This window comes from Oratosquilla oratoria, chromosome 39 (assembly GCF_046742065.1).
Source record: "Oratosquilla oratoria isolate Oo_2021 chromosome 39, ASM4674206v1, whole genome shotgun sequence".
Taxonomy (NCBI): domain Eukaryota; kingdom Metazoa; phylum Arthropoda; class Malacostraca; order Stomatopoda; family Squillidae; genus Oratosquilla; species Oratosquilla oratoria.
The window spans coordinates 15,560,524-15,585,380 of NC_134815.1; the positions used below are offsets into that span (position 1 = coordinate 15,560,524).

A 24,857-nucleotide genomic window follows, 5' to 3' on the forward strand; every position below is an offset into this window, starting at 1 on the left:
AAATTTTTGTTAAAGTAATTAGTTTTCGGGGATGAAATGGGTGGGAGTGTTTTTATGCCTTTCCCTTTTTGGCTACCTCCCTTGAAAGGGGGAAAAAGCCTTGGTATATGTATGTAATTAGTTTGTGGAATTTTAATTTTTATATTTTTCCCACCCTGTCCCTCTTCAAATAGGGAAAAAAATTGGCAAAAATTAACCCTTTCAGATATTAAAAAAAAAAAAAAAAAAATTATTTCATCAATCAGGCAGATTTAGACATGTTATGTGTGAATTTTCATTGAAATTGATTAAGATATTATGGAGGAGTAGAAGTTTGAAGGTATAAAACTTAAGGCTTGAGATATGGGCCGTCAAAGTTTTCACTAACTTTGAACCCCCTACATACAAATATAAATAAGGGATATCATGGCATTTCCTTATTTAGTTTTTTAGGCTTGAATGTTGATAATATTTGGAATAAAATTTATTCATATTCAGTCATATACGTTGATGTCCAGTCATATAATCTTCTGTCTTCTGGCTCCTGGTCCCCACCTGCATTTTAGGCAGGTTATTACATTAGGGTGTCATAGCTTGTTTACTTTGTAATTCTTGCCTCTTCCTAGCTTCCTGAAGGTGTTTGGTTTGCTTGCGAGGATGTGGCATCTCAAAAATAGTATAACAGCTTGTCAAATGACAAAAGGATGAGTGATGGTGGCTTGCAGTGGAGCGTATCACTCAATTTCCGTCTACTGTTTATCGCTTGCTGAGGCATCTACCCATGCTGCGGTCTATATATAACCTCTGGTACAGAGACAGAGTTGCCAGAAGTCACTAGCAATAGCACTCAATCATTACAAATTATTGCTATTTATTGCAGTAAATAATATATATATTGTAGTGACCAATACATATCATAGGGCCGAGATGGGGTCAAGTTGGGGGTTTATTTGCCATAACTATGAAAATGAGGCGAATTTTGATGAACTACTCTGCATACAAACTGTTGATTGCCATACACAGATGTAGAATTTTTTTCCCAGTTTTTCATTTTTTTCCCCCAATTTTCATTGATTCTTGACCAGCCGGTCCCCTTAAGGGAGCATCGCCAGGGATTATTCAAGAAATTCTGGTACATGAGCAAAATTTAGGTAAACATTTCAAAAGAATCTCTATGATGGTGGCAACACTCAAAGTTATATAACTGTATTTCATTTATTTTTTTATACAGAATAAAATAGATAAAATATTGGCAACCTCTGGCAACCCCATTGCATAAATAACATTGTATGTTGAAATAGCGTCAATATTTCTATAGCTATTTCATTTTTTGCCACAGAATTGTGTTTATGGAGATATTTGGCAACTCCTCCCACCAGCATACCCCACTAAGACAGTACTCTTGAAAAGGTCAAAGTAAGGTGATGTCACTCCTGGCGCTATCACTGTACGCAACAATTTTGATTCCTCGCCCTGTATTGGTGCTGTGATCATGGAAAAATTAACAAGAAACAAGAGGGTGAAGTGGCAGAATATAGAGAGGGCCTGAAATAGAAACAAGAAGGAAAATGAAAGAGGAGAAAAGCAGCACAGCTACACCCAGCACTCCATAAGCATCTACTAGCCATGCCCGTCTTACACTTCCTCCACCCACACCACACACTTCACACCACATCAGCAAAGAGGAAATTGGAGATTTGTTATATATTGCAACCATCAAACAAATGGTCGCAAAAATTTAAACCCCCATCCTTTAAAGTTTATGTTCTTTCTGTTTTAATGTCTTTGGTTGTTCTTTATGGATTTTTGTCATTTTTGTTTCATTTGAAAGAAAACATTATGCTCTTTATTTTCTACAATAATAAAAAAAAAAATTATGAAACCTGAATTTTGCAGCATTTTTTAATTATTCAGGAAAACAAATTGATAAAAAATCAGAGGTATTAGTTTGATAAAATGAATTCAATAGTTTTTGTTCCACAGACTCTAAGCTTTCATTTCATATCAAGCTGAATGATGTGGAATGATTTTCCATTAACTAATTAGAGCTTCACTAGAGCTCACTATATCTCCATTAAATATTCACTATGACATACATAGGAGGAACACAATACCCTGAGGAATTATACACTAATGTAAGGGGTAATTATACCTAAGTTCATTAAATACATATTTGAAAATTTAATGTGACACTCCCTTAATAAAATTATAACACTTTTTTTTTTTTTTTTTTTTTTTTTACTGAGATAGAAATAAATAATTGGCCAAAATTAAAAATCTATTGATAGCTATATCCACTGATATGGGGCTACTGTTATTTAGATCAGAGAAAGGCATAGAAAAAATGGGCAAAAAGGATTTGTTGGTATGGTATGAAAGACAAACAAGATGTCTATCTATATACAAAGGGTTTTCCTTCCCTCATGTAAGTGAGGTCGCAAAGTCAAAAGGCATGTACCCACTCCTACCCACCACCCTTTCCTCTCTCTCCTCTTAGCTACTTGGTGCAAGACTACTTCCAGAAGGAAAATGACAATGTGACATGAAAAGTGAACAATACTCCTCCAGTGTTTTCTTGGGACATACTCTTATCTATTTTGAGTAATTCAACTCAACTTACATACATACACATACGGGCCCAACAAACATCTCCAGGATGTTTCGGATTTCTATAATGTCCCAAAAACAGGCTAGTGACAAAAATATAATTTAAAAATTACACAGTTAAAACACGTGACATTTGAAATAGAGTTTGTGAAGTTTTGTCTTGTCTGCTTGCACAGCATTTTGTATATTTTTTGTATCTATAGGGGAGAGGGTGGGGGAATATCAGATAATTTTTTGGTGGAAGGTAAGTTGAGAGTGGAGGATAGATGGAAAAAGAGGAAAGGGACAAAAGGTAGGGAGGTGCTTAGAGTGAACTCTTTAAATGAAAAGAAAAAGGAGAAGGAGTTCAAGAAGAAGCTGAAGGAGGAGTGGGAGGGAGTGAAGGATAGAGTAGAGCTAGGTGTGGAGGAGGAATGGGGATGGTTCAAGGAGGGAGTCAAAAAGTGTGCAAAGATGGTGTGTGGAACAAGAAGGACAGGAGGAAATAGAAGGAAGGGTAGTGAATGGTGGGATGAGGAAACAAAGAAGGTTGTAGAAGAGAAGAAGTGAGCTTTCACAGATTGGTTACAAAACAGGACGAGGGAGTCATATGAGAGGTACAAAGAAAAGAAAAGAGAAGTAAAGCAAAAGGTAAAGGAGGCAAAGAGGAGAGCAGATGTGAAGTGGGGTAAGAGTATGACAGAAAATTTTGAAAGTAATAAAAAGATGTTTTGGAAAGAAATTAAGAGAGAAAGAGGAGGTGAATGAAGTAGAGAAGAAAAAGTAAAAGGTGCAGATGGAGAGATGATAATGGAAGAGAAGGCAGTAAGGGGAAGATGGGCAGAGTATTTTAGGGAGTTGCTAAATGTGAAGGAGGATAGAGAGGGAAAGATAGTTGTAGTGGGAAATGCTAAGAAAATGAGAGTGATGAGTGAGGAAAATGGAGGAGAAATAAGGAAGGATGAAGTGAAGGCAGTTAAGACGATGAAAGCAGGTAAGGCACCTGGTCTGGATGGATGCCATGCAGAATGTCTAAAAAAATGTAATTTTCGCAGGAAAATTAATTTTTCCCTGATACAAACCTGAGGTACTCCTTACAATAGGATACTTTTGCGTAGCGCGAATATTTCTACTGCGAAATTAAAATCCTCACTCTGTGGGTCTGGGCAAGGCTTATCCTCAGTAAGGGGCCCCATTGGGGCAAGGGGGGGGGGGGCCCTTGCCCTCCACCACAAGTCTCGCACACTATAACCATTCTCTGAGCCAGGTATGACTTAAGCACAAGGTTTGTCAGGCAAGGAGAAGGAACTGTTTAGAGGGGTGGTTGAGGAGGGCCATTAAAGGTAAGGAGTACCTCAGGTTTGTATCAGGGAAAAATTAATTTTCCTGCGAAAATTACATTTGTTCCGAAGAATACAAACTCTTCGGTACTCCTTACAATAGGAGACTCGGACTTAGGAGGGAAGGAAGTTGTTATCTAGCCTGGGAAACCGCTGTAAGGAAAATCTAGTGTGCTAAGACTATGTTGACCAGACCCCTATACATTCCCCTCACTTTGAAGTGCACCCCTTTCTGTTCCCTGGAGTGGAGACAGACAGGTTATAATCACTTTGTACCACTGAAGGGCTTGAATTGATTCCCTTGGAATGCTTGAGAGCCCGCGGGTGAGGTAAGGGAATGTAAGAGTATGAGAAGGACTTTGGAAAGTTATCCCTGCAGTTGCCGAGCCAGAACCTGGATGAGTTGTCAGGGTCGGCTGTGTGCTCTTGAGGGGTATATAATTTTCAGGACTTCTTGGGCGGCCACTATGGGGCCCAAAGATAAGTTCCCTAAAGATTCCCGCATAACTTCTTTGAGGTAAAAGGAAGTGAACGTATTCTGGCTCTTCCATATACCTGCTTGAAGAACCTGGTTGACTGACAGATTCTTTCTGATGACTAGGGAGGTCCCTACTGCCCTCAGGTCATGGACAATCTGTGTGGTTCATGTCGCAGGCTCTGCGGATGACTTCCATTGTCCAGTAAGAAATGGAATTCTTAGTGATGGGCTACCTTTAGTAGAGATGAACAACCTCTTTAATTCTGGACGAAGATGTTCGGTTCCCTTGAGGTAGGTCCGGATGGCTTGTACCGGGCATAGAACTGTTTCAGTCTATTCTCCCCCTGCAAATTCGTCTAAGACTCTAAGGACGGAACACTAAAGGACCAGAATCTAGGGTCGGATTTGGCAGGATCTTGGCTGTTGGCAATGAATTGAGGCATGAAAGTGAAGGAGACCTCTTTCCATCCTTTGGAATGGGCGACTCTATAAGAGATGGAATGTAACTCCCCTACTCTCTTGGAAGATGCCAGGGCTAGCAGAAAAAACTGTCCTCTAGGTGAGGTCCTTCAGATGTGCCTCTCGGAGAGGTTCGTAAGGGGGACCCCTCAGAGAGTTCAGGACTAATGCCACATCCCGCGGAGGAGAACTGATTTCCCTGGGGGGGCATGATCTTTGAAGTGCCTGAAGAGCATGGAAATTTCCGGTGAAAGGGCTAGGACCATGCCCTTCAGAGAAAACACCTGATTTAGAGCTGCCCTATAGCCTTGTACTGCCGAGAGGGAGATCTTCTTGGACTTCCTGAGGAAGTGGAAGGAGGCGATCTCAGGAATGGTGGCTCGATCTGGGACTAACTTCCTGGAGTGGCACCATTTTGCAAAGGCATTGCATTTCCCTTGATAAAGGTTAGCTGAGGAAGAGCGAATAGGAGCGGACATGTCCTCTGCCACTTCTCTAGGAAAACCCTTCTTTAGGAGGATCCGGACCATAGTCTGAATGCGTGAAGATTGAGTGCTGAAGGGTTCTTGTGCCAAGGCCCGTTGATGGGCGGATACAGAAGATCTGGTCTTCCCTGAAGGGCCAGAGGCTCTTCTACTGCTAGCTTGAGGGCGTCTGGAAACCATGGGGCTTCGGGCCACCAAGGAGCGATCAAAGTCATCCGAAGGTAGGATGCGTGTCTTGCTCTCAGGAGTACCTTCTGGAGCAAGGGAAATGGTGGGAAAGCGTAGGAGTCCAAGTTGTCCCAATTTTGCAGAAGAGCGTCTTCTCCTGCTGCCAGAGGATCCGGGAAAGGGCTGAAATATATTGGGAGTTGGTGATTCCATCTCATTGCAAAAAGGTCCACTAGAGGGGAGCCCCATTTGCTGAGGATGAAGTTCGCTACCTCTCGATAGAGGGACCATTCTGTGTTGATTATCTGATTCTTCCGGCCGAGGTGGTCCGCCCAGAGATTCCTCTTCCCCGGGATGTAGCGGGCTTTGAGTGACACCTGGAGATTCTTGGCTAGGTTGAGGATGTCCATCATCAGAAGGCATAGTTCCTAGGAGACTGTGCCCCCCTTGCTCGTTCAGGTAGGGTACTACCGAGGAATTGTCCGACATTATGCCCACTACTGTTCCTGAGACTTGATCCTTGAAGTGACGGAGAGCCAGGAGTACTGCTTTCAACTCGAGCCAATTGATATGGGCTGTCCGCTCGACTGGGGACCAGGAACCGCTGATGTGATCGTCGTTGAGGTGGGCTCCCCAGCCCTCCTTGGAGGCATCGGAGAACAGGAGGACTTCGGGGGGAGATGGGCCAAGGGGCATCCCCATGAGAAGGTTGCATGGGCCTTCCACCAGAGAAGAGAATCCTTGACTTATCAGTGAGGGAGATGTGTTGTAGGGGTTCTCCCTCTTGCGGGGCCCACTGAGACTTGAGGAGCCACTGTAGCGGTCGCATTCTTTGTCTACTCCTGGGGATTAATTTCTCTATGGAGGCCATATGGCCCAGGAGTTGGCATTGTGTCACCGTCAGGAACCTGTGCAACTAGAGAAGCGAGATTCTGGTTCCCCTTTTCTACTGGGAAGGACTCCATTAGGGAGGAGTCCAGGACCATACCCAGGTACGTGACTCTCTGTCTTGGTAAGAAATCTGACTTTTCCGGGTTGACTACTGTGCCCAATTTCAGGACAAATGTTAGGACCATTCTCAGGTGTTCTTGGCATAGCTGGGCGGAATGTGCAAGGATCAGCCAGTTATCCAAGTAACGGAGTAGTTGAATTCCCCTGGAGTGGGACCACGCTGAAATGAGGTTGAACACACTGGAGAAGACTTGGGGTGCTGTGGAAAGTCCGAAGCAGAGGCAGGGGAAGTGGAAGGTGTTGCCCCTGTGGATGATTCTGAGGAATTTCCTGGAGGAGGGATGCACTGGTATGTGGAAATAGGCATCTTGGAGGTCCAGCGACACCATGAAGTCCCCTTCCCTGATAGACGCCCTTACGGACTCTGGGGTGTCCATTCGGAACTTCGTCAGGGAAAGGAACTTGTTGAGTGGAGACAACTAGATGACTGCCGGGATCGAGGCTGCTCTGAGGGTTGACCCCGATGGGGTGTAGAAGCGCTTCTGGTGTTCCAATGGGACCGGAAGCCAACGCGCCTTCTCGGTCGTCCTTGTTGCGAGAGCGTCGGAGGCCTGGGCCATGGCTCTCGCCGTCTGCGTACTCCATGGAAGGTGGAGGGGAGGAGGCTGGGCTTTCTGAGAGTTGGCCGTCATGAAGATGTCAGACTCGAATGTGGCTTCCTCTTCTTTCGGGGGGCCCAGTCGATTCGCCCTCCGAACCCTCGCGAGGACGTCCGAGAAGGAAGGTGGGACCACCATCGAGGATTCCGACTGGGAAACGGGAGGGGAAAGGGAGCGTGCCCCCCCCCCACCCTACGGCGCTGTGGACATCGTCGTCGGCGTAGGAGGGGTCGGCACGGGCAGAGCGGAACCTCACGCTACCATCCTCGTCACTGATGGGTTCAGGGGGGGGGGGGGCTGAGCAAGTGGAAGATGGTCGAGGGGGGCCCTTGGGGGCGGTGACTCCTCACGAGCTTCCGTGCGGTGCACGAACCGCGCTTGAGAAGCGCGGAAAAATTCCCGTTGGGCCTCCATCTGTTCCTTCAACGTAGTGACGAGTGAACAGAGAGTGGGGAGGAGGTCCGGGGAATGTCCGCTTGGTGAGTCCCGCCTGGGTGCGGATGGTCCGGGAGACGCCAAGGGGAGACTGCCTCCTCTGGACGAAGCTGAGTCACCTACGACGAACGCGCGTGTGGGTACACCTCGGGCTTCCTGCCCACCGGGCATAGAAAGGGTTCCGGTGATGACCCGGCTCGTCTGACGATGGGTGGAAGGAGGACTGGGGGTTTCCCGAGGAGGAGAAGAGGCTGACGCGCTCCGAATCTCCGAACTAGGTTCCTTTGTCCGTGGGGGGGGGGGGTGGAGCTGCCGGGCAGCGTCGCGGGGCCGGCGGACGCATCCGGGAAAAAGCTCGTACCCGGGGGGTAGTTCGCGGGGGCCAGAGGCGCGTGCCCGTCGAAGCTAACCACCCTGTGGGAAGGAACAGGAGACAATTTGGCCTGAGACTGACTCGGGGCGGCTATTGTACAACCTTTCCGTTTACTACGCTTAGGAGGGGGGAGACAACTGCCCGCGTCCTCCGCCGACGTAGCATGCCTTCTCTTTGTGTCGGGTGAAGGGGGGAAGCCATCTTCCCTGCCCGCGTACTGTGGACGTCGTCGCCGTCGTAGCTGGCGCCTGTCCGGTCAGCGAGAAACACCGCGTCTGCAACCTCGTCCCTGATCTCTGTCCTCGTGAGCAAAGGGCATGGAAAGGTCACCGTTGATCACCCGGCTCTTCCTACGGTGGGTGTTGTGCGTACTGCGGGATTCCTGAGTAGAAGAGACTAAGGGGCTCTTTGTCTTTGAACCCGGGTTCTTTGTCCGTGCCGGCGTCGAGTTTCCGGGATGCGTCGGGGGCAAGCCGCAAGCGACCACATCCGGGAAAAATGTCATACAGGAGCGGTAGCTAGCGGTGGCCTGAGGCGCATGTCCGTCTACGCTAACCGTCCTGGTTGAAGGAAGAGGACAACTTGGCCTGAGAATGACTCGAAGTGGACGTTGTACCACCTGACCGTCGAGTTTCCGGGATGGGTCGAGGGCAAGCCGCAAGCGACCTCATCCGGGAAAAATCTCGTACAGGAACGGTAGCTAGAGGTGGCCTGAGGCGCATGTCCGTCTACGCTAACCGTCCTGGTTAAAGGAATAAAGGACAACTTGGCTTCCTGTCTACTACGCCGTGGAGGAGGGAGAGAATTGCTCGTCTCCTCTGAAGCCGTAGTCCGCCTTCTCTTGTTTTTGGGGGGTGAAGAGGGAAGCCATTTTCTATGCTTGCGCACCTTTTCCCCTGCATGTGCTTTCCTGTGAACATGAAAGTACACGGAACACTGACTATCATCTCACTGAATGCACGTCTCACACGGAGATGAAGGTGAACACTTAAGAGCTATACACTTGAAACACCAAATGTGAGGATCCACTTGGGCTGGCGGTAAGGGGGGTGAGACAAAGGTATCTCCCTTCGGCGAAGGCACACAACCCATCTTGAACCACAACAATACTGGAACCAGATTCCATACTTACAGTGAAGGGTAGGATACCCGGTGGCGGTTAAGGGAATAATACAGGAAAGGGAGAAGCACTTAATAATTCCAGGACACAGGATGGCGTAGGGAAAACCCCGATGAAATTGAAGGACGACGAACTCCTTAGCGTCCTGGGAGTGAGCTGGCGACAATCGAAGCGGGTTGCTTGATTTTCGGTCCATACGTAAACATAGAACGGTTGAGTGATTAACGGTGCGCTGCCGCGCTAATAATGGAGTTTGACTGAGAATCGGCCCATTAAGGGGAAAACCGATAAAAACTAAACATGTATAGTAGAGAGATGTTAACGCGGTCACTACTGCGAAGAGAATGGATATAGTGTGCGAGACTTGTGGTGGAGGGCAAGGGCCCCCCCCCCTTGCCCCAATGGTGCCCCTTACTGGGGATAAGCGTTGCCCAGACCCACAGAGTGAGGATTTTAATTTCGCAGTAGAAATATTCGCGCTACGCGAAAGTATCCTATTGTAAGGAGTACCGAAGAGTTTGTATTCTTCGGAACAAAGGAGGTACAGTGATGGTGCACTGGCTGGTGAGGTTATATAATGTTTGCTGGAGAGAGGGTAGAATGCCGGAGGACTGGAGGAGTGCCTGTATAGCTCCACTTTACAAGGGAAAAGGGGACAAGTGTGAATGTAGTAGTTTCAGAGGGATTAGCTTGTTAAGTGTAGTTGGGAAGGCTTATGGGAGGATCTTGATTGAGAGGATTAGGAGAGGAACAGAGGGAGTAATTGGTGAGGAACAGTGTGGATTTAGGCCAAGAAGAAGACCGAGAAAGAGATGGAAAGAAAATGTTGAAGAAGCCCTCAGCAGACATGACTTGCCCAACATCGAAACTCTGAGGGAGGAAGGGGCCTTCCATGATAGAGCCAGATGGAGGAACATGCTGGGACCACTGACAGGCATAACGCCTACTACTGGGAGCTGAAGTAAGAAGTAAGAGGTTGTGTAGATCAGATCTTTGTGGTAAGACAGATATGTGAGAAAGCAGATCAGATCTTTGTGGTAAGACAGATATGTGAGAAAGCTATAGGAAAGGGGAAGGATGTTTTTTGGGCTTTTATGGATCTGGAAAAGGCTTTCGATAGAGTAGACAGAAAGGCACTGTGGGAGGTTATGCAAATATACGGAATAGGAGGAAAGCTTCTGGGAGCTGTCAAGAGTTTTTATGAGAGTAGTAGAGCTTGTGTCAGGATTAGAAATGGAGAGTGAGTGGTTTGAGGTAAAGGTGGGACTTCCTCAAGGATGTGTTATGTTGCCCTGGCTGTTCAACTTATACATGGATGGGGTGGTGCGAGAGGGTAGTGGGTCAGGGATTGGAGATGGTTAAAGAAAATGGAGAAAAGTGGGAGGTGAGCCAGCTGTTGTTTGCGGACGACACTGTGTTTGTGGCAGGATCGGAGGAGGGATTGAGGAAGTTGGTGACAGAGTTTGGGAGAGTATGTGAAAGAAGAAAGCTGAAGATAAATGTGGGTAAAAGTAAGGTGATGAGATGTACAAGGGGCGAAAGTGGCAGTAGACTGGAAGTGAGCATTAAGGGTGAAAGACTGGAGGAAGTGGATAGTTTTAGATTCTTGGGTGCAAATGTGGCAGGAAAAGGTGGAGTGAAGGTGGAGGTAGAATGTAGATTGAGAGAAGCGAGTAAATGCCTTGGTGGATTAAAAAGTGTAATGAGGAATAGACATTTGGGAATGGATGCTGCTAAGAGGAGACTGTATGAAGGAGTGATTGTGCCAACAGCACTGTATGGGGCAGAAATATGGAACATAAGAGAGGAAGAGAGAAGGAGTTTAAATGTGTTTGAGATGAGGTGTCTGAGAAGTATGATGGGGGTTACTAGGCTAGATAGAGTGAGAAATGAGGAGGTGAGGAGAACAGGGGTGGAAAGGGAGTTGGGAGACAGGGTTGATGAAAGAGTATTAGGATGGTTTGGACACATGGAAAGAATGAGTGAAGGAAGACTAGTAAAGGAGGTATGGAAGGCAGATGTGGAGGGAGTGAACATGAGGGGATGTCCTAGGATAAGGTGGATGGATGGGGTGAAGAGGGCTTTGGGGAAGAGGGGAATGTCTGTTGAGGAAGGATGGGAGAGGACAGAAGATAGGGGTGAATGGAGAATGGTTGTATATGGATGATGTTGTGATGCATTTGGTGGAATGGGCGGGGGGATGGGGGGTGAGGTAGTACATGTGAGCAAAATTTGACGCAGCATGAAGGGATTTCTCCCTGTCTTCTCCTTTTATGCATGGGGGGACAGAGGGGGGGTCACCGATTTAACGAAGTGGCCTAGCTGTGGATGTGCTGTGTCTTGCAACACTGCTTCTGACCCAGGGTAGTGGACAAGGTGCAGGGATGACCTGTCATCCAGGAGGTGCTAAGATAAGAGGGAGGGTGGAGGGGTGTGGAGTGTTTTCAGGGATGGAATGGGTGGGAATGATTTTATGCCTTTTCCTTTTTGGCTACCTCCCGTGAAAGGGGGAAAAAGCCTTGGTATATGTATGTATGTATTACAACATATCCAACAACTTTTCCAAGCAATGTTTTTTGCAGAAATTAGTATTAAGGGATGGTGAAAAAAATTCTGCAACCTTTCGCTACATGCCATTTTGCCTCGCTTGCACAGCAATTTGTATAGTCTTTGTAGTATTACAACAACTCCAATAACTTTTCTTTGTAACATTTTACCTTCAAATTAATATTAAGGGATGATGAATTACTGAGATCACTGAGATTACTGAGGTGGACCGAGATGAACTGATGAAATGGAAATTACCGATATGCAATATAATTCACCAAAATAAGGCATTAGGAGTCTATAGAATTGAATTTCTCGTCAGTACAAATTGTAATTTGGCAAAAAGAATCACACTTGGTCCGATCACCATACCGAGATCAAAACAGAAATTACCGAGATCATTCTGAAATTACTGATAGAGTATCAAAATCACCGATATGGAGAATTGACCGTTCACCGAGATCAACTTGGAAATTATAAATAGGACTAGGATGTTATTATATTATTATTTATAACATCGGTTTTATTATTACTATTATTATATTATTCTATTTGCCTTCCTACAAATGAGAACAACAAAATCAGAGTTCTCATCTACTACAAAAATCCCAAAACTTCCTCTCTGATCATGACAAACAATTTGTCTAGGTGATCAGACTTCACATCTGGAACTAATGTAATGTACCAATATCATTGTTCTACAGGGGATTGTAAGCCTCTCTCTCACACCTACATTGGTTTTACTACATGTAAAGTCAGCCGTCGCCTATCTGTACATCTACTAGAGGGAGCAATCAAAGAGGATCATAGGAATTTCCACAACGCTGTACTCAGAAGGGATGAATTGATCAATAACACCAAAATTATTGGATTGAGTGATGACCCTAGGAGACTACAATTACTCAAAGCCTTTCACATTAGAGACAAAGCTCCAGTCATTAACATCCAGAGCAATTTAATCTCTACTATCCCATTATATAGAAATAAAAATCCCCCCTCCCCCCTCCCTCTATCCCCTCTCTCCCTTCACCTCCACCTCCTCTCTCATCCTCGGTGACCACACCCGCCTAACCCTCCCCCACCCCCCAACCTTCTTACCCATTGACCTCTGAGATCCCTTTTGTCTGACCTGATCTCAGGCCTATATATACATCAGTCAAAATCGACTTGTCACTCTCCTTTCTTTCTCTTCCCTTTAATGTAAGTCTTCTTATTTATTTTCACATAATTGTCATCTTTATTATATTTATGCAATTTTTGTCATCATTACTGTAACTATGTAATTTTTGTTATTTCACTTTACTCTTGAAAATGTCTTCTTCAAGATGAAACGTCGAATTCAAATAAGAAAAAATGGAAGAATATAGAGACTTAGTTTCAATTCACCCGGTTAATGGAAAATCTCTAATCAAGAAAATCGAGAATACAAAGCAAAAACTGAATAACTACAACAATGCTGTCATTTTTAACTCCACGTGTATTACTGAGAACCTGCTCCCCTCTTTTACACACACACACACTTCAACGAACGGACGGCTTAGAGGACGTTCTGAAGAAAATTGAAGTTTCGTGGATCCCAACGCAAAGAGAAGTGCCTATTGTATTTACAGGGTGGGGGGAAATTGCTCGTGGGGTAGTGGGAAAGTAGGGAAAGAGGAGAAGGGGAGGGATTGCTGAGGGAAATGGAAGGAAATGAGGAAGGAGAGGACTTGGCCCAGGCAGACAGGCGAAAGGTAAACAAACGGCCCCCCGACCAGCTGAGCGACGATGAAATGTCTAATAAAAATGTAAAGATTAGAAGTATAGATAAGAGCAATACAGTAGAAAGTGATGAGAATATTTTCCAGGGATTTAAAGAGGGTGGGGGGGACACAACCCCCCCCCCCCCCGACTGACAAGACTAGAAGAGAAGGTCGATAAGATGATCGAGGACTTGGAGCGTAGGTTCGGTCATGTTAACAACATTGTACAAAGGGTTGAAAAATTGGAAGAACTAGAGAAGGCGAACAAAAACTTAACTAAGGAAATTAAAGAATTAAAAAAACAGTTAAAAGAAGTAAAAGAAGAGAATAAAGTCTTAAAGGAGAATAATAAGGAGAACAAGGAGGGTTGGAAAAAAATCCAAGAAAATAGCAAAGTTGCATTCACTGACATAATCAAACAGCAAATGAATGAAAAAACTGAAAACTCAGTTATTAAAGTGATGAGACAGAAGGAGAATATAGTAAGAGACTTAGCAGACAGAAAGAAATGTATAATTATATTAGGAATGGAAGAGAAACATAACCCAGATAGAACCACAAGAATCAAAGAGGAAAATGAAAAAGTAAGAAATTTACTAAAATTAGTTCAGGATGATGAACCAGAAATAATGAAACAAATCGAAGAGAAATTCAGGCTCGGGAAATATAGTACAGACAAGACCAGACCAATTAAGATTAAATTCAGGTCACAAACTACGGCTGAGAATATCTTATCCAAAACAGGGAAACTAGCAACAAGTGAACAATATAAAAAGGTATGGATAAAAAGGGAAATGAATAAAGAGGAAAGAGAGGAAGAAAAACAGAAAAGATTTCAAGCTAAGGAAAAAAACGAGATAAGAACGGAGTCAGAAAAAGAGAGATTCTATTGGAGAGTAGTGAATATGAAACTAAAGAAAGTCGACATACAAGAGAAAAACAAAAGGGAAACAGAGAACACAATGGAAGTGGCAGAAAACTAAAAGTGTCTTACACAAATATAGATGGATTAATAACAGGATTGAATGAGCTGAATGATTATTTGAAAGAAAAAGAACCAGACATAATGGGAATTGTAGAAACAAAATTAAAAGGTCCACTACCACCCAACAGTGTAGGACATGATGCATATAATTATTGGATTAGAAACAGAGTGAAAAAGGAAGGGGGTGGAGTTATGTTCCTGACTAAGAAGGATATAAACGTGAAGTGTGTCACATATGGAAAGAATACAGTAGAGATGATAATGATGGAAGTAAAAGACAGAGATAAGAAGAGCAGAAAATTTGTGATAAATTATGTGCCCCCGAAAACAGCCTCATGGGAAGAGAGTGAACATAAAAGTATGTTAGAGGACACAAAGATAACATTAATCAAGATAATGGAAGAGGGAGGAAAAATAGTTATGATGGGCGACTTTAATTGCAAAGAAATCTGCTGGGAAGAAATGACAGTAAAGGGTGGAGACGGCTCATGGGGAAACGCTCTACTTGAGATGGTTACTGACCATACAATGACACAATGGATACAGGAGAACACTAGGTATAGAAATGAAGAAGAGCCATTGAGACTAGACCTAATAATTACATCTGAACCTAGAATAGTGGACAAGATTGAATATAAAACACCAATAAGTAAAAGTGACCACATATTGATTGAACTGGAACTTAATGAAGAAAAATATATGAAAAGAAATGAACAATATAGAAAAGGAAGAATGATGTATGAAAAAACAAACTTTGATAAAATAAGAGAATTCTTTCAAAAGGAAAACTGGGAAGAAATATACAAAGAAGAAACAACAGTAAAAGAGAAATGGAATATCTTGACAAAAATTTACAAAAAAGGAGTGGAAAAGTATGTCCCAAGACAAAAACAAGAAAAAGAATATGTAAAATGCTGGTACAACAAAAGCTGTAGGGAGTTAAAAGACAAAAGAGACAAAGCCTGGACCAGATGGAAAGAAGACAGAAGACCTGAAAAATGGAAAATATATACCTGTTATAGAAATGAATATGTACAAACGTGCAGAGAGGAAAAGAGAAAATATGAAAAAGATATCATAGAAAAGTGTAAAGATCAACCAAAACTATTCTACAGATTTGTAAACAATAAACTGAAAAACAAACAAGACTTGGAGAAATTAAGACAAGAGGGAGTTGAATACACTGAGGAAATGGAAATGGCGGAAATTATGAACAAACATTTTAAATCAGTGTTTACAAGGGAGAACATACAACCTGAAGAGAACGAATGGAAAGAGAAAGTCCCCCCTATGGAAGAAATAGAAGTAACAAAGAATGAAATATTAACACACTTGAGTAATCTTGATGTCAGAAAATCGCATGGACCAGATGAAATAGCAAACTGGATACTGAAAGAATGCAGGAATGAACTGGCAGACAAAATAGTTCCTTGAAAGAAGGAAAAGTTCCAGAAGATTGGAAAAAAGCAAATATAGTACCTATATATAAAGGAGGAAATAAAGAAGAACCTACCAACTATAGACCAGTCTCTCTAACAAGTACAATAGCAAAAATTTGTGAAAGAATTATCAAAAGTAGATGGGTAAAATATTTAGAAAAAAACAAAGTGCTAAATCCAAGGCAATTTGGATTCAGACAAGGACGATCATGCGTCACCAATTTAATATGTTTCTATTCAAGGCTAATAGATATAATACAAGAAAGAGATGGATGGGCGGACTGTGCATTTCTAGACCTAAAGAAAGCTTTTGACGAAGTACCACATAAAAAGTTGCTTAAGAAATTAGAAACTGAAGGAGGAATACAGGGCAAACTACTAAATTGGATGGAAGACTTTTTGCAAGAAAGAAAAATGAGCGTAGTGATAAGAAACCAGCACTCAAAATGGGATGAAGTAATAAGCGGTGTTCCGCAGGGAACAGTTCTGGCCCCAATAATGTTTGCTATATATATTAATGATATGGATGAAGGAATTGAAAGCTATATGAGCTTCTTTGCAGATGATGCAAAACTACTAAAAAGAGTGAAAACAGAAGAAGATTGTGAATCACTACAGAGAGATCTATTTAAAGTACAGGAATGGAGTAGGAAGTGGGAGATGGAGTTCAATACAAAAAAGTGTAGTATAATGGAATTTGGAAAAAGCAAAAACAGAATAACAGGAGCATATAATTTGGGAGAAGAAGGAATAAAAAAAGTAGAAAATGAGAAGGACCTGGGAGTCATTGTTATGAATAATATGTCACCTGAGAAACATATAAATAAGATTTTTGGAGAAACTTATAATTTAATAAGAACAATCAAAGTTGCATTTACATACCTGGATGAAGAAATGGTGAAGAAAATCCTAATCACCCTGATAAGACCAAGATTGGAATATGCAGCAACGATATGGTCACCAAGTACAAAAAAATGTATAAAAAAACTTGAAAGAATACAAAGAGCAATTACAAAATTGGCACCAACACTCTCAAAACTATCATATGAAAAGAGACTAGAAAAACTTGAACTACAGACACTAGAGCAAAGAAGAGAGGAGATTTGATAGCTATTTACAGAATCATGAAAGGTATAGAAATTACTGATAGAGAGAATCTGATAAAATGGGATGACAGAAATACAAGAGGACACGGAAAGAAAATAAAAAAAGACAGCTATAGAAGAGATTTGAAAAAGAACAGCTTTCCTCACAGAGTAATAGACAGTTGGAACAAGTTAGATGAGAAAGTGGTGTGTGCAAAAACAATACATGAATTTAAAAATAGTTTAGATAAAATGAGATATGAAGACAGGACCCCACGAGCATAGCTCCCCTACCCGTAAAATACAACTAGGTAAATACACACTTCAACGAACGGACGGCTTAGAGGACGTTCTGAAGAAAAGTGAAGTTTCGTGGATCCCAAAGCAAAGGAAGTGCCTATTGTATTTACAGGGTGGGGGAAATTGCTCGTAGGGTAGTGGGAAAGTAGGGAAAGAAGAGAAATGGAAGGAAATGAGGAAGGAGAAGACTTGGCCCAGGCAGACAAACGAAATGTAAACACCAAAAAACGGCCCCCCGACAAGCTGAGTGACGACGAAATGTCTAATAAAAATGTAAAGATTAGAAGTATAGATAAGAGCAATACAGTAGAAAGTGATGAGAATATTTTCCAGGGATTTAAAGAGGGTGGGGGGGACACAAACCCCCCCCGACTGACAAGACTAGAAGAGAAGTTCGATAAGATGATCAATGTTAACAACATTGTACAGAGGGTTGCAAAATTGGAAGAACTAAAGAAGGAGAACAAAAACTTAACTAAGGAAATAGAAGACCTAAAAAGACAGTTAAAAGAAGTAAAAAAGGAGAATGAAGAGTTAAAGATGAATAATAAAGAAAACAGAGAGGGATGGAAGACAATTCAAGAAAACAGTAAAGTTGCATTTACTGACATAATCAAACAGCAAATGAGAGAACAAACTGAAGACTCAGTTATTAAAGTGATGAGACAGAAGGAGAATATAGTAAGAGACTTAGCTGATAAAAAGAAATGTATAATTATATTAGGAATGGAAGAGAAACATAACCCAGATAGAACCTCAAGAACCAATGAGGAAAATGAAAAAGTAAGCAGTTTACTAAAATTAGTTCAGGAAGATGAACCAGAAATTATGAAGGAAATTGAGGGAAAATTCAGGCTCGGAAAGTATAGTACAGATAAGACCAGACCAATTAAAATTAAATTCAGGTCACAAACGACGGCAGAGAATATCTTATCCAAAACAGGGAAACTAGCAACAAGTGAACAATATAAAAAGGTATGGATAAAAAGGGAAATGAATAAAGAGGAAAGAGAGGAAGAAAAGCAGAAAAAATTTCAAGCTAAGGAAAAAAACGAGAGCAGAACGGAGTCAGAAAAAGAGAGATTCTATTGGAGAGTAGTGAATATGAAACTAAGGCGGTTCGACATACAAGAGAAAAACAAAAGGGAAACAGAGAACACAATGGAAGTGACAGAAAACTAAGAGTGTCTTACACAAATATAGATGGATTAATAACAGGATTGAATGAGCTGAATGATTATTTGAAAGAAAAAGAACCAGACATAATGGGAATTGTAGAAACAAAATTAAAAGGCCCACTACCACCCAACAGTGTAGGACATGATGCATATAATTATTGGATTAAAAACAGAGAGAAAAAGCAAGGGGGTGGAGTTATGTTCCTGACTAAGAAGGATATAAACGTGAGGGGTGTCATATATGGAAAGAATACAGTAGAGATGATTATGATAGAAGTGGAAGACAGAGATAAGAGCAGAAAATTTGTGATAAATTATGTGCCTCTGAAAACAGCCTCATGGGAGGAGAGTGAACATAAAAGTATGTTAGAGGACACAAAGATAACATTAAATAAAATAATGGAAGATGGAGGGAGAATAGTTATGATGGGCGACTTTAATTGCAAAGAAATCTGCTGGGAAGAAATGACAGTAAAGGGTGGAGACGGCTCATGGGGAAACACTCTACTTGAGATGATTACTGACCATACAATGACACAATGGATACAGGAGAACACTAGGTATAGAAATGAAGAAGAACCATCGAGACTAGACCTAGTAATTACATCTGAACCTAGAATAGTGGACAAGATTGAATATAAAACACCAATAAGTAAAAGTGACCACATATTGATTGAACTGGAACTTAATGAAGAAAAATATATGAAAAGAAATGAACAATATAGAAAAGGAAGAATGATGTATGAAAAAACAAACTTTGATAAAATAAGAGAATTCTTTCAACAAGAAAACTGGGAAGAAATATACAAAGAAGAAACATCAGTGGAAGAGAAATGGAATATTTTGACAAAAATTTACAAAAAAAGGAGTGGAAAAGTATGTCCCAAGACAAAAACAAGAAAAAGAATATGTAAAATGCTGGTACAACAAAAGTTGTAGGGAGTTAAAAGACAAAAGAGACAAAGCCTGGACCAGATGGAAAAAAGACAGAAGACCTGAAAAATGGAAAATATATACCGGTTATAGAAATGAATACAGTATGTACAAACGTGCAGAGAGGAAAAGAGAAAATATGAAAAAGATGTCATAGAAAAGTGTAAAGATCAACCAAAACTATTCTACAGATTTGTAAACAATAAACTGAAAAACAAACACGACTTGGAGAAAGTAAGACAAGGGGGAGTTGAATACACTGAGGAAATGGAAATGGCAGAAATTATGAACAAACATTTTAAATCAGTGTTTACAAGGGAGAACATACAACCTGAAGAGATTGAATGGAAAGAGAAAGTTCCCCCTATGGAAGAAATAGAAGTAACAAAGAATGAAATATTGACACACTTGAGTAATCTTGATGTCAGAAAATCGCATGGACCAGATGAAATTGCAAACTGGATTCTGAAAGAATGCAGGAATGAACTGGCAGACAAAATACATAGCATACTAAACAGTTCCTTGAAAGAAGGAAAAGTTCCAGAAGATTGGAAAAAAGCAAATATAGTACCTATATATAAAGGAGGAAATAAAGAAGAACCTACAAACTATAGACCAGTCTCTCTAACAAGTACAATAGCAAAAATTTGTGAAAGAATTATCAAAAGTAGATGGGTAAAATATTTAGAAAAAAAAACAAAGTGCTAAATCCAAGGCAATTTGGATTCAGACAAGGACGATCATGCGTCACCAATTTAATATGTTTCTATTCAAGGCTAATAGATATAATACAAGAAAGAGATGGATGGGTGGACTGTGCATTTCTAGACCTAAAGAAAGCTTTTGACAAAGTACCACATAAAAAGTTGCTTAAGAAATTAGAAACTGAAGGAGGAATACAGGGAAAACTGCTAAATTGGATGGAAGACTTTTTGCAATAAAGAAAAATGAGAGTAGTGATAAGAAACCAGCACTCAAAATGGGATAAAGTAATAAGCGGTGTTCCGCAGGGAACAGTACTGGCCCCAATAATGTTTGCTATATATATTAATGATATGGATGAAGGAATTGAAAGCTATATGAGCTTCTTTGCAGATGATGCAAAACTACTAAAAAGAGTGAAAACAGAAGAAGATTGTGAATCACTACAGAGAGATCTATATAAAGTACAGGAATGGAGTAGGAAGTGGGAGATGGAGTTCAATACAAAAAAGTGTAGTATAATGGAATTTGGAAAAAGCAAAAACAGAATAACAGGAGCATATAATTTGGGAGAAGAAGGAATAAGAAAAGTAGAAAATGAGAAGGACCTGGGAGTCGTTGTTATGAATAATATGTCACCTGAGAAACATATAAATAAGATTTTTGGAGAAACTTATAATTTAATAAGAACAATCAAAGTTGCATTTACATACCTGGATGAAGAAATGGTGAAGAAAATCCTAATCACCCTGATAAGACCAAGATTGGAATATGCAGCAACGATATGGTCACCAAGTACAAAAAAATGTATAAAAAAACTTGAAAGAATACAAAGAGCAATTACAAAATTGGCACCAACACTCTCAAAACTATCATATGAAAAGAGACTAGAAAAACTTGAACTACAGACACTAGAGCAAAGAAGAGAGAGAGGAGATTTGATAGCTATTTACAGAATCATGAATGGCATGGAAATTACTGATAGAGAGAATCTGATAAAATGGGATGACAGAAATACAAGAGGACACGGAAAGAAAATAAAAAAAAAGACAGCTATAGAAGAGATTTGAAAAAGAACAGCTTTCCTCACAGAGTAATAGACAGTTGGAACAAGTTAGATGAGAAAGTGGTGTGTGCAAAAACAATACATGAATTTAAAAATAGTTGAGATAAAATGAGATATGAAGACGGGACCCCACGAGCATAGCTCCCCTTCCCGTAAAATACAACTAGGTAAATACATATATATATATATATATATATATATATATAGGATCGCACTGTTGTCTTACCAAAATGTATATGTTAAATTTCTTTCTATAGTATTTGAATGTACATTGAAGTTTAAGTGTTTACTGTACTGGTATAGCGATGGCAATCTCGGCAAATATGACGCTCGAATTTCAATAAAATTTCAACTTCTGTTTGATTCTTTTTGCCAAATTACAGTTTGTACTGAAGAGAAATTAAATTCTTTAGACTCCTAATGCCTTATTTCGATGAATTATATTGCATATTGGTAATTTCCATTTCATCTCGATTCATCTTGGTAATCTCGATGATCTCAGTAATTAGTACAACCCTCTGTCCCTACACACATTTTAGGTTAAGTTAGGTTAGAATAGGGAGGAAAACATACATTTCACCAAAAAATCGTGGGTGATGCTCGCAACAATAATGGCACTTGATTGGTGTGTAACAGGAAGGTTGTGGGATTTTGTCCACACCCCATAATACTAATTTTCACAAGAAATTTTACTAAGAAAAGTTGTTGGATGTCATAATATAGATGCAAAAAATATATAAACTGCTGTCTGAGTGGGCAAGATGAAACTTTACAAACTTAAAAGTCCTAAGAATTTATAATCCCTGGTCTGAGGGAGAATCGCCTATATATTGAATGGGCCACGTTGCCACTTTAAATGGCCTAATCCGGCACTTGGGATTGGGTGAGTTGGACTTACAGCCTTATATGTGTATGCCAAATTTGATTGATATATTTCACCATTTAGTGGTACTTTCAGGGTGCTCCAAATTTAGTGAGACCCCTAACATAGACAACTAATATGTGGCTCCAGTCCGTTGGGGCACCCAAAGTCCCTAGAGTTGCATGAATGATAAAACCATGAAATCATTACTGCATCCATGCAGTCAATAACCCTTTTACCATTTAGTTTTAAGTACACTAAGCATGCTACAATGAAATTGAAAAGCTGAAAAATTGTGAATGGTGAATAGAAACTATGAAACACGACCTAAAAAGCAAGGCTCATCACCTAGGAATTGGCGGAGTCTGTGGTTGAAGCACAGTCCATCTCCATGTTCAAACACAGACTCCGCCAATTCTTAGGTGATGAGCTGTACAGTTACAGCCACCCCTGATTGTTTCAACAAACCCTCACACCCTATGATAGCTAGGTCAATATGAAAATGGAATTCCTGATATTTGAGCTGAAGTAGTTATCATGGGATGCAAAAAGTTGCTATGAGTATAATGCAATTTGAATTATCCATCTAGCTGTCCTAGTTCTCGAGATATTGCATTTTGAATGGAATTAAATCGGGCCTATTTTGTCCGAGGAAATCGGCCCGAAACGTGCGGTCTGACTAATCGCCGATCAAACGTAAACAATGACGGTTTTTACTGACAGGCACAATTTTATATAAAAATTTAGCATATGGTTGCATTATTTGACCTATTTCCTTTAAGATGTGTGATTTCCATGTAATTTGATCATAGAATTACGTTTTTATCCTCTGCAAAATTACCCACCACAGCTACGAATACCGTCAAATTACATGAAAATCACACATATTAAAGAAAATAGTTTGAATAATTCAACTATATGCAAGCTATTACACTAATAACACAATAGTAACAAACTTAATAGTGTAGTTTGATCCATACCACCAGTGATCATAGATAGTGGGCAGGACGAATCGTAGCTGTGGTCCGTAATATTACGGAGGATAAAAACGTAACTTAGCTTTGATCAAATTACATGAAAATCACACATTTTAAAGGAAATAGTTCAAATAATTCAACTATAAGTCTATTACACTAATAACATAATAGTAAGAAACTTAATGGAGTGAAGTTTGATCCATACCACCAGTGATAGATAAGATGGCGGGAAGGATGTTGATGTTGTTATCCGATAATCCGACCAGATAGAAAAAAAAACTAATTAAAACCACCGATTTCTTAGCTCTACCACAACACGCTGCCTTTATTTTGGTATTAGAATAATCCGCGAGTCTAGTAGTTTTGGTTTATTTTGGTTAGTTGCCAGAACTCTGAATTTATTTAGCTCATTTTTTACGCTGAAACCTAAACCAATTTTCGATTTACTGCTGAATGCAAGCCGCCATGTTTATCTTTTGTTTTTATGTACCAACATGTAATTGATGATGTAATTGTTTGAAATTTACTACGATCATAGTAAATACACTCGCATAACATTTGTATGAATGAAATTTCCAGCGGTATGTAAATTTGGCCGTTTGCATGGCGTACGCATCAAATGACGCGCTATTGTGCTCGTCATCGACGGTGGCGCCTCTGGTGGTGTTTGACCTACCTACCTATGACCTCCACACCCTCCCCATCCCACCCTACCCAAAAACTTTGCCAATCTAGAGAAACTCACAGTCAATCCAAACAAGATTATAAACCAACATACAATCTGACATATACCAGGGAACACAAAACTCCCACATTTGTGACATTACATAAAATTATTGCCTTAGTGTATAACTGTCCATGTGATTGGAGTACCCTGTAGAGACTTGGGCCATTCCCCCCCCCCCCATGGCAGTTATTTGGTCTAATGAGAGGGGATGTGACCCCACCAGGTGAGTTACCAGGTGATATTGTTACTGTAGCAACAAAACTCCAATAATTATTATAATAGAATAAGAATTGATATGATAAAATGCTCAAATATTGAAAGCAACAACTCGGACCAAATGATAAGGTACTGTATTTCTATATTCACGGTGTAGAAATATTGTTTACCTTAGTATTCACTAGTGACTAAAAAAATATGAGAAACTTTCAGTACCTCCAAAATTTATATCATAAACTTTGGCCATTTAAATCCATGCACTATGTGACTATTTACTTGTACGATTGAACATCTTTTTGTTTCACTACAATGCTGTAGAATACACAACTATCAAATTCGGCCGTAGTCACTCTTACCTGTTTCGATACGACTTCATAAAATTGCTTGCGAAGTTCTGTAACAAACATATTCACCTGAAATCTAACAATTTTTATATTACTTTACATTATGTTTACTATTCCACAACCCTGACTTTGGCGCCAAAGCAGCAAAACATTTCTTTTCGAAAGTGAATTGTTATTGGTTGGTCTGGGCCAGCACTGACCAATAGAAATTCATCCTTAAGTTCAACTACGAATATTAAAGAAAACGTACTTAAAGTAACAAGAGAGAATGGGAAAATCTCCAACAGCTGATTATTGCGGTAAAAATCAATGAGATTCTAGTTCAGTAACAGCTGAGCTTTGAAGGAACGTGGGGTTATTATACATAAAGCAGTGTGTCTTTTTGCAAGAAGTGAGTATATCTCTTGAAAATCAATTGTAGTCATTGAAATGTTTTGTAATATAGGTGTCTCAATGTTATCAAGTAAATTCAGGTGTAAGGTAAAGTTTGAAGTGTCCTGTTAATTACAAACTTTGAAATGTATCTTTTCACTGCATGAAGTATATTTTTCATGTATATTTACGTTAACAGGTCGATAAGTTGTTTGTTATTGTCTTGCACATAAAAGTTTCAATAAACGAAATATGAATTGATAGTTATGGAGAGTTTGATCATACAGAGTTCAATCAACTTCGAAATACCTTTACATTTTAACTCTTATGTAACGTGAAATTGAGCAAA

General features: G+C 40.7%; 2 protein-coding genes across 2 annotated transcripts in view; one reads left to right on the forward strand and one right to left on the reverse strand.

The window, feature by feature from the left end:
- The window catches only part of Cdc45 (cell division cycle protein 45), a 92,340-nt gene extending 68,055 nt beyond the window's left edge, over window positions 1-24,285 (reverse strand). The window contains exon 1 of the mRNA XM_076176565.1: window positions 24,149-24,285. Within this exon, the coding sequence (XP_076032680.1) occupies window positions 24,149-24,199 (51 nt within the window). The 5' untranslated portion in view covers window positions 24,200-24,285. The remainder of the gene's footprint in view (window positions 1-24,148) is intronic.
- A 151-nt stretch (window positions 24,286-24,436) lies between these two features.
- The window catches only part of LOC143020302 (zinc finger-containing ubiquitin peptidase 1-like), a 253,045-nt gene continuing 252,624 nt past the window's right edge, over window positions 24,437-24,857 (forward strand). The window contains exon 1 of the mRNA XM_076176566.1: window positions 24,437-24,527. The gene's annotated coding sequence lies outside the window, so the exon portion shown is untranslated. The remainder of the gene's footprint in view (window positions 24,528-24,857) is intronic.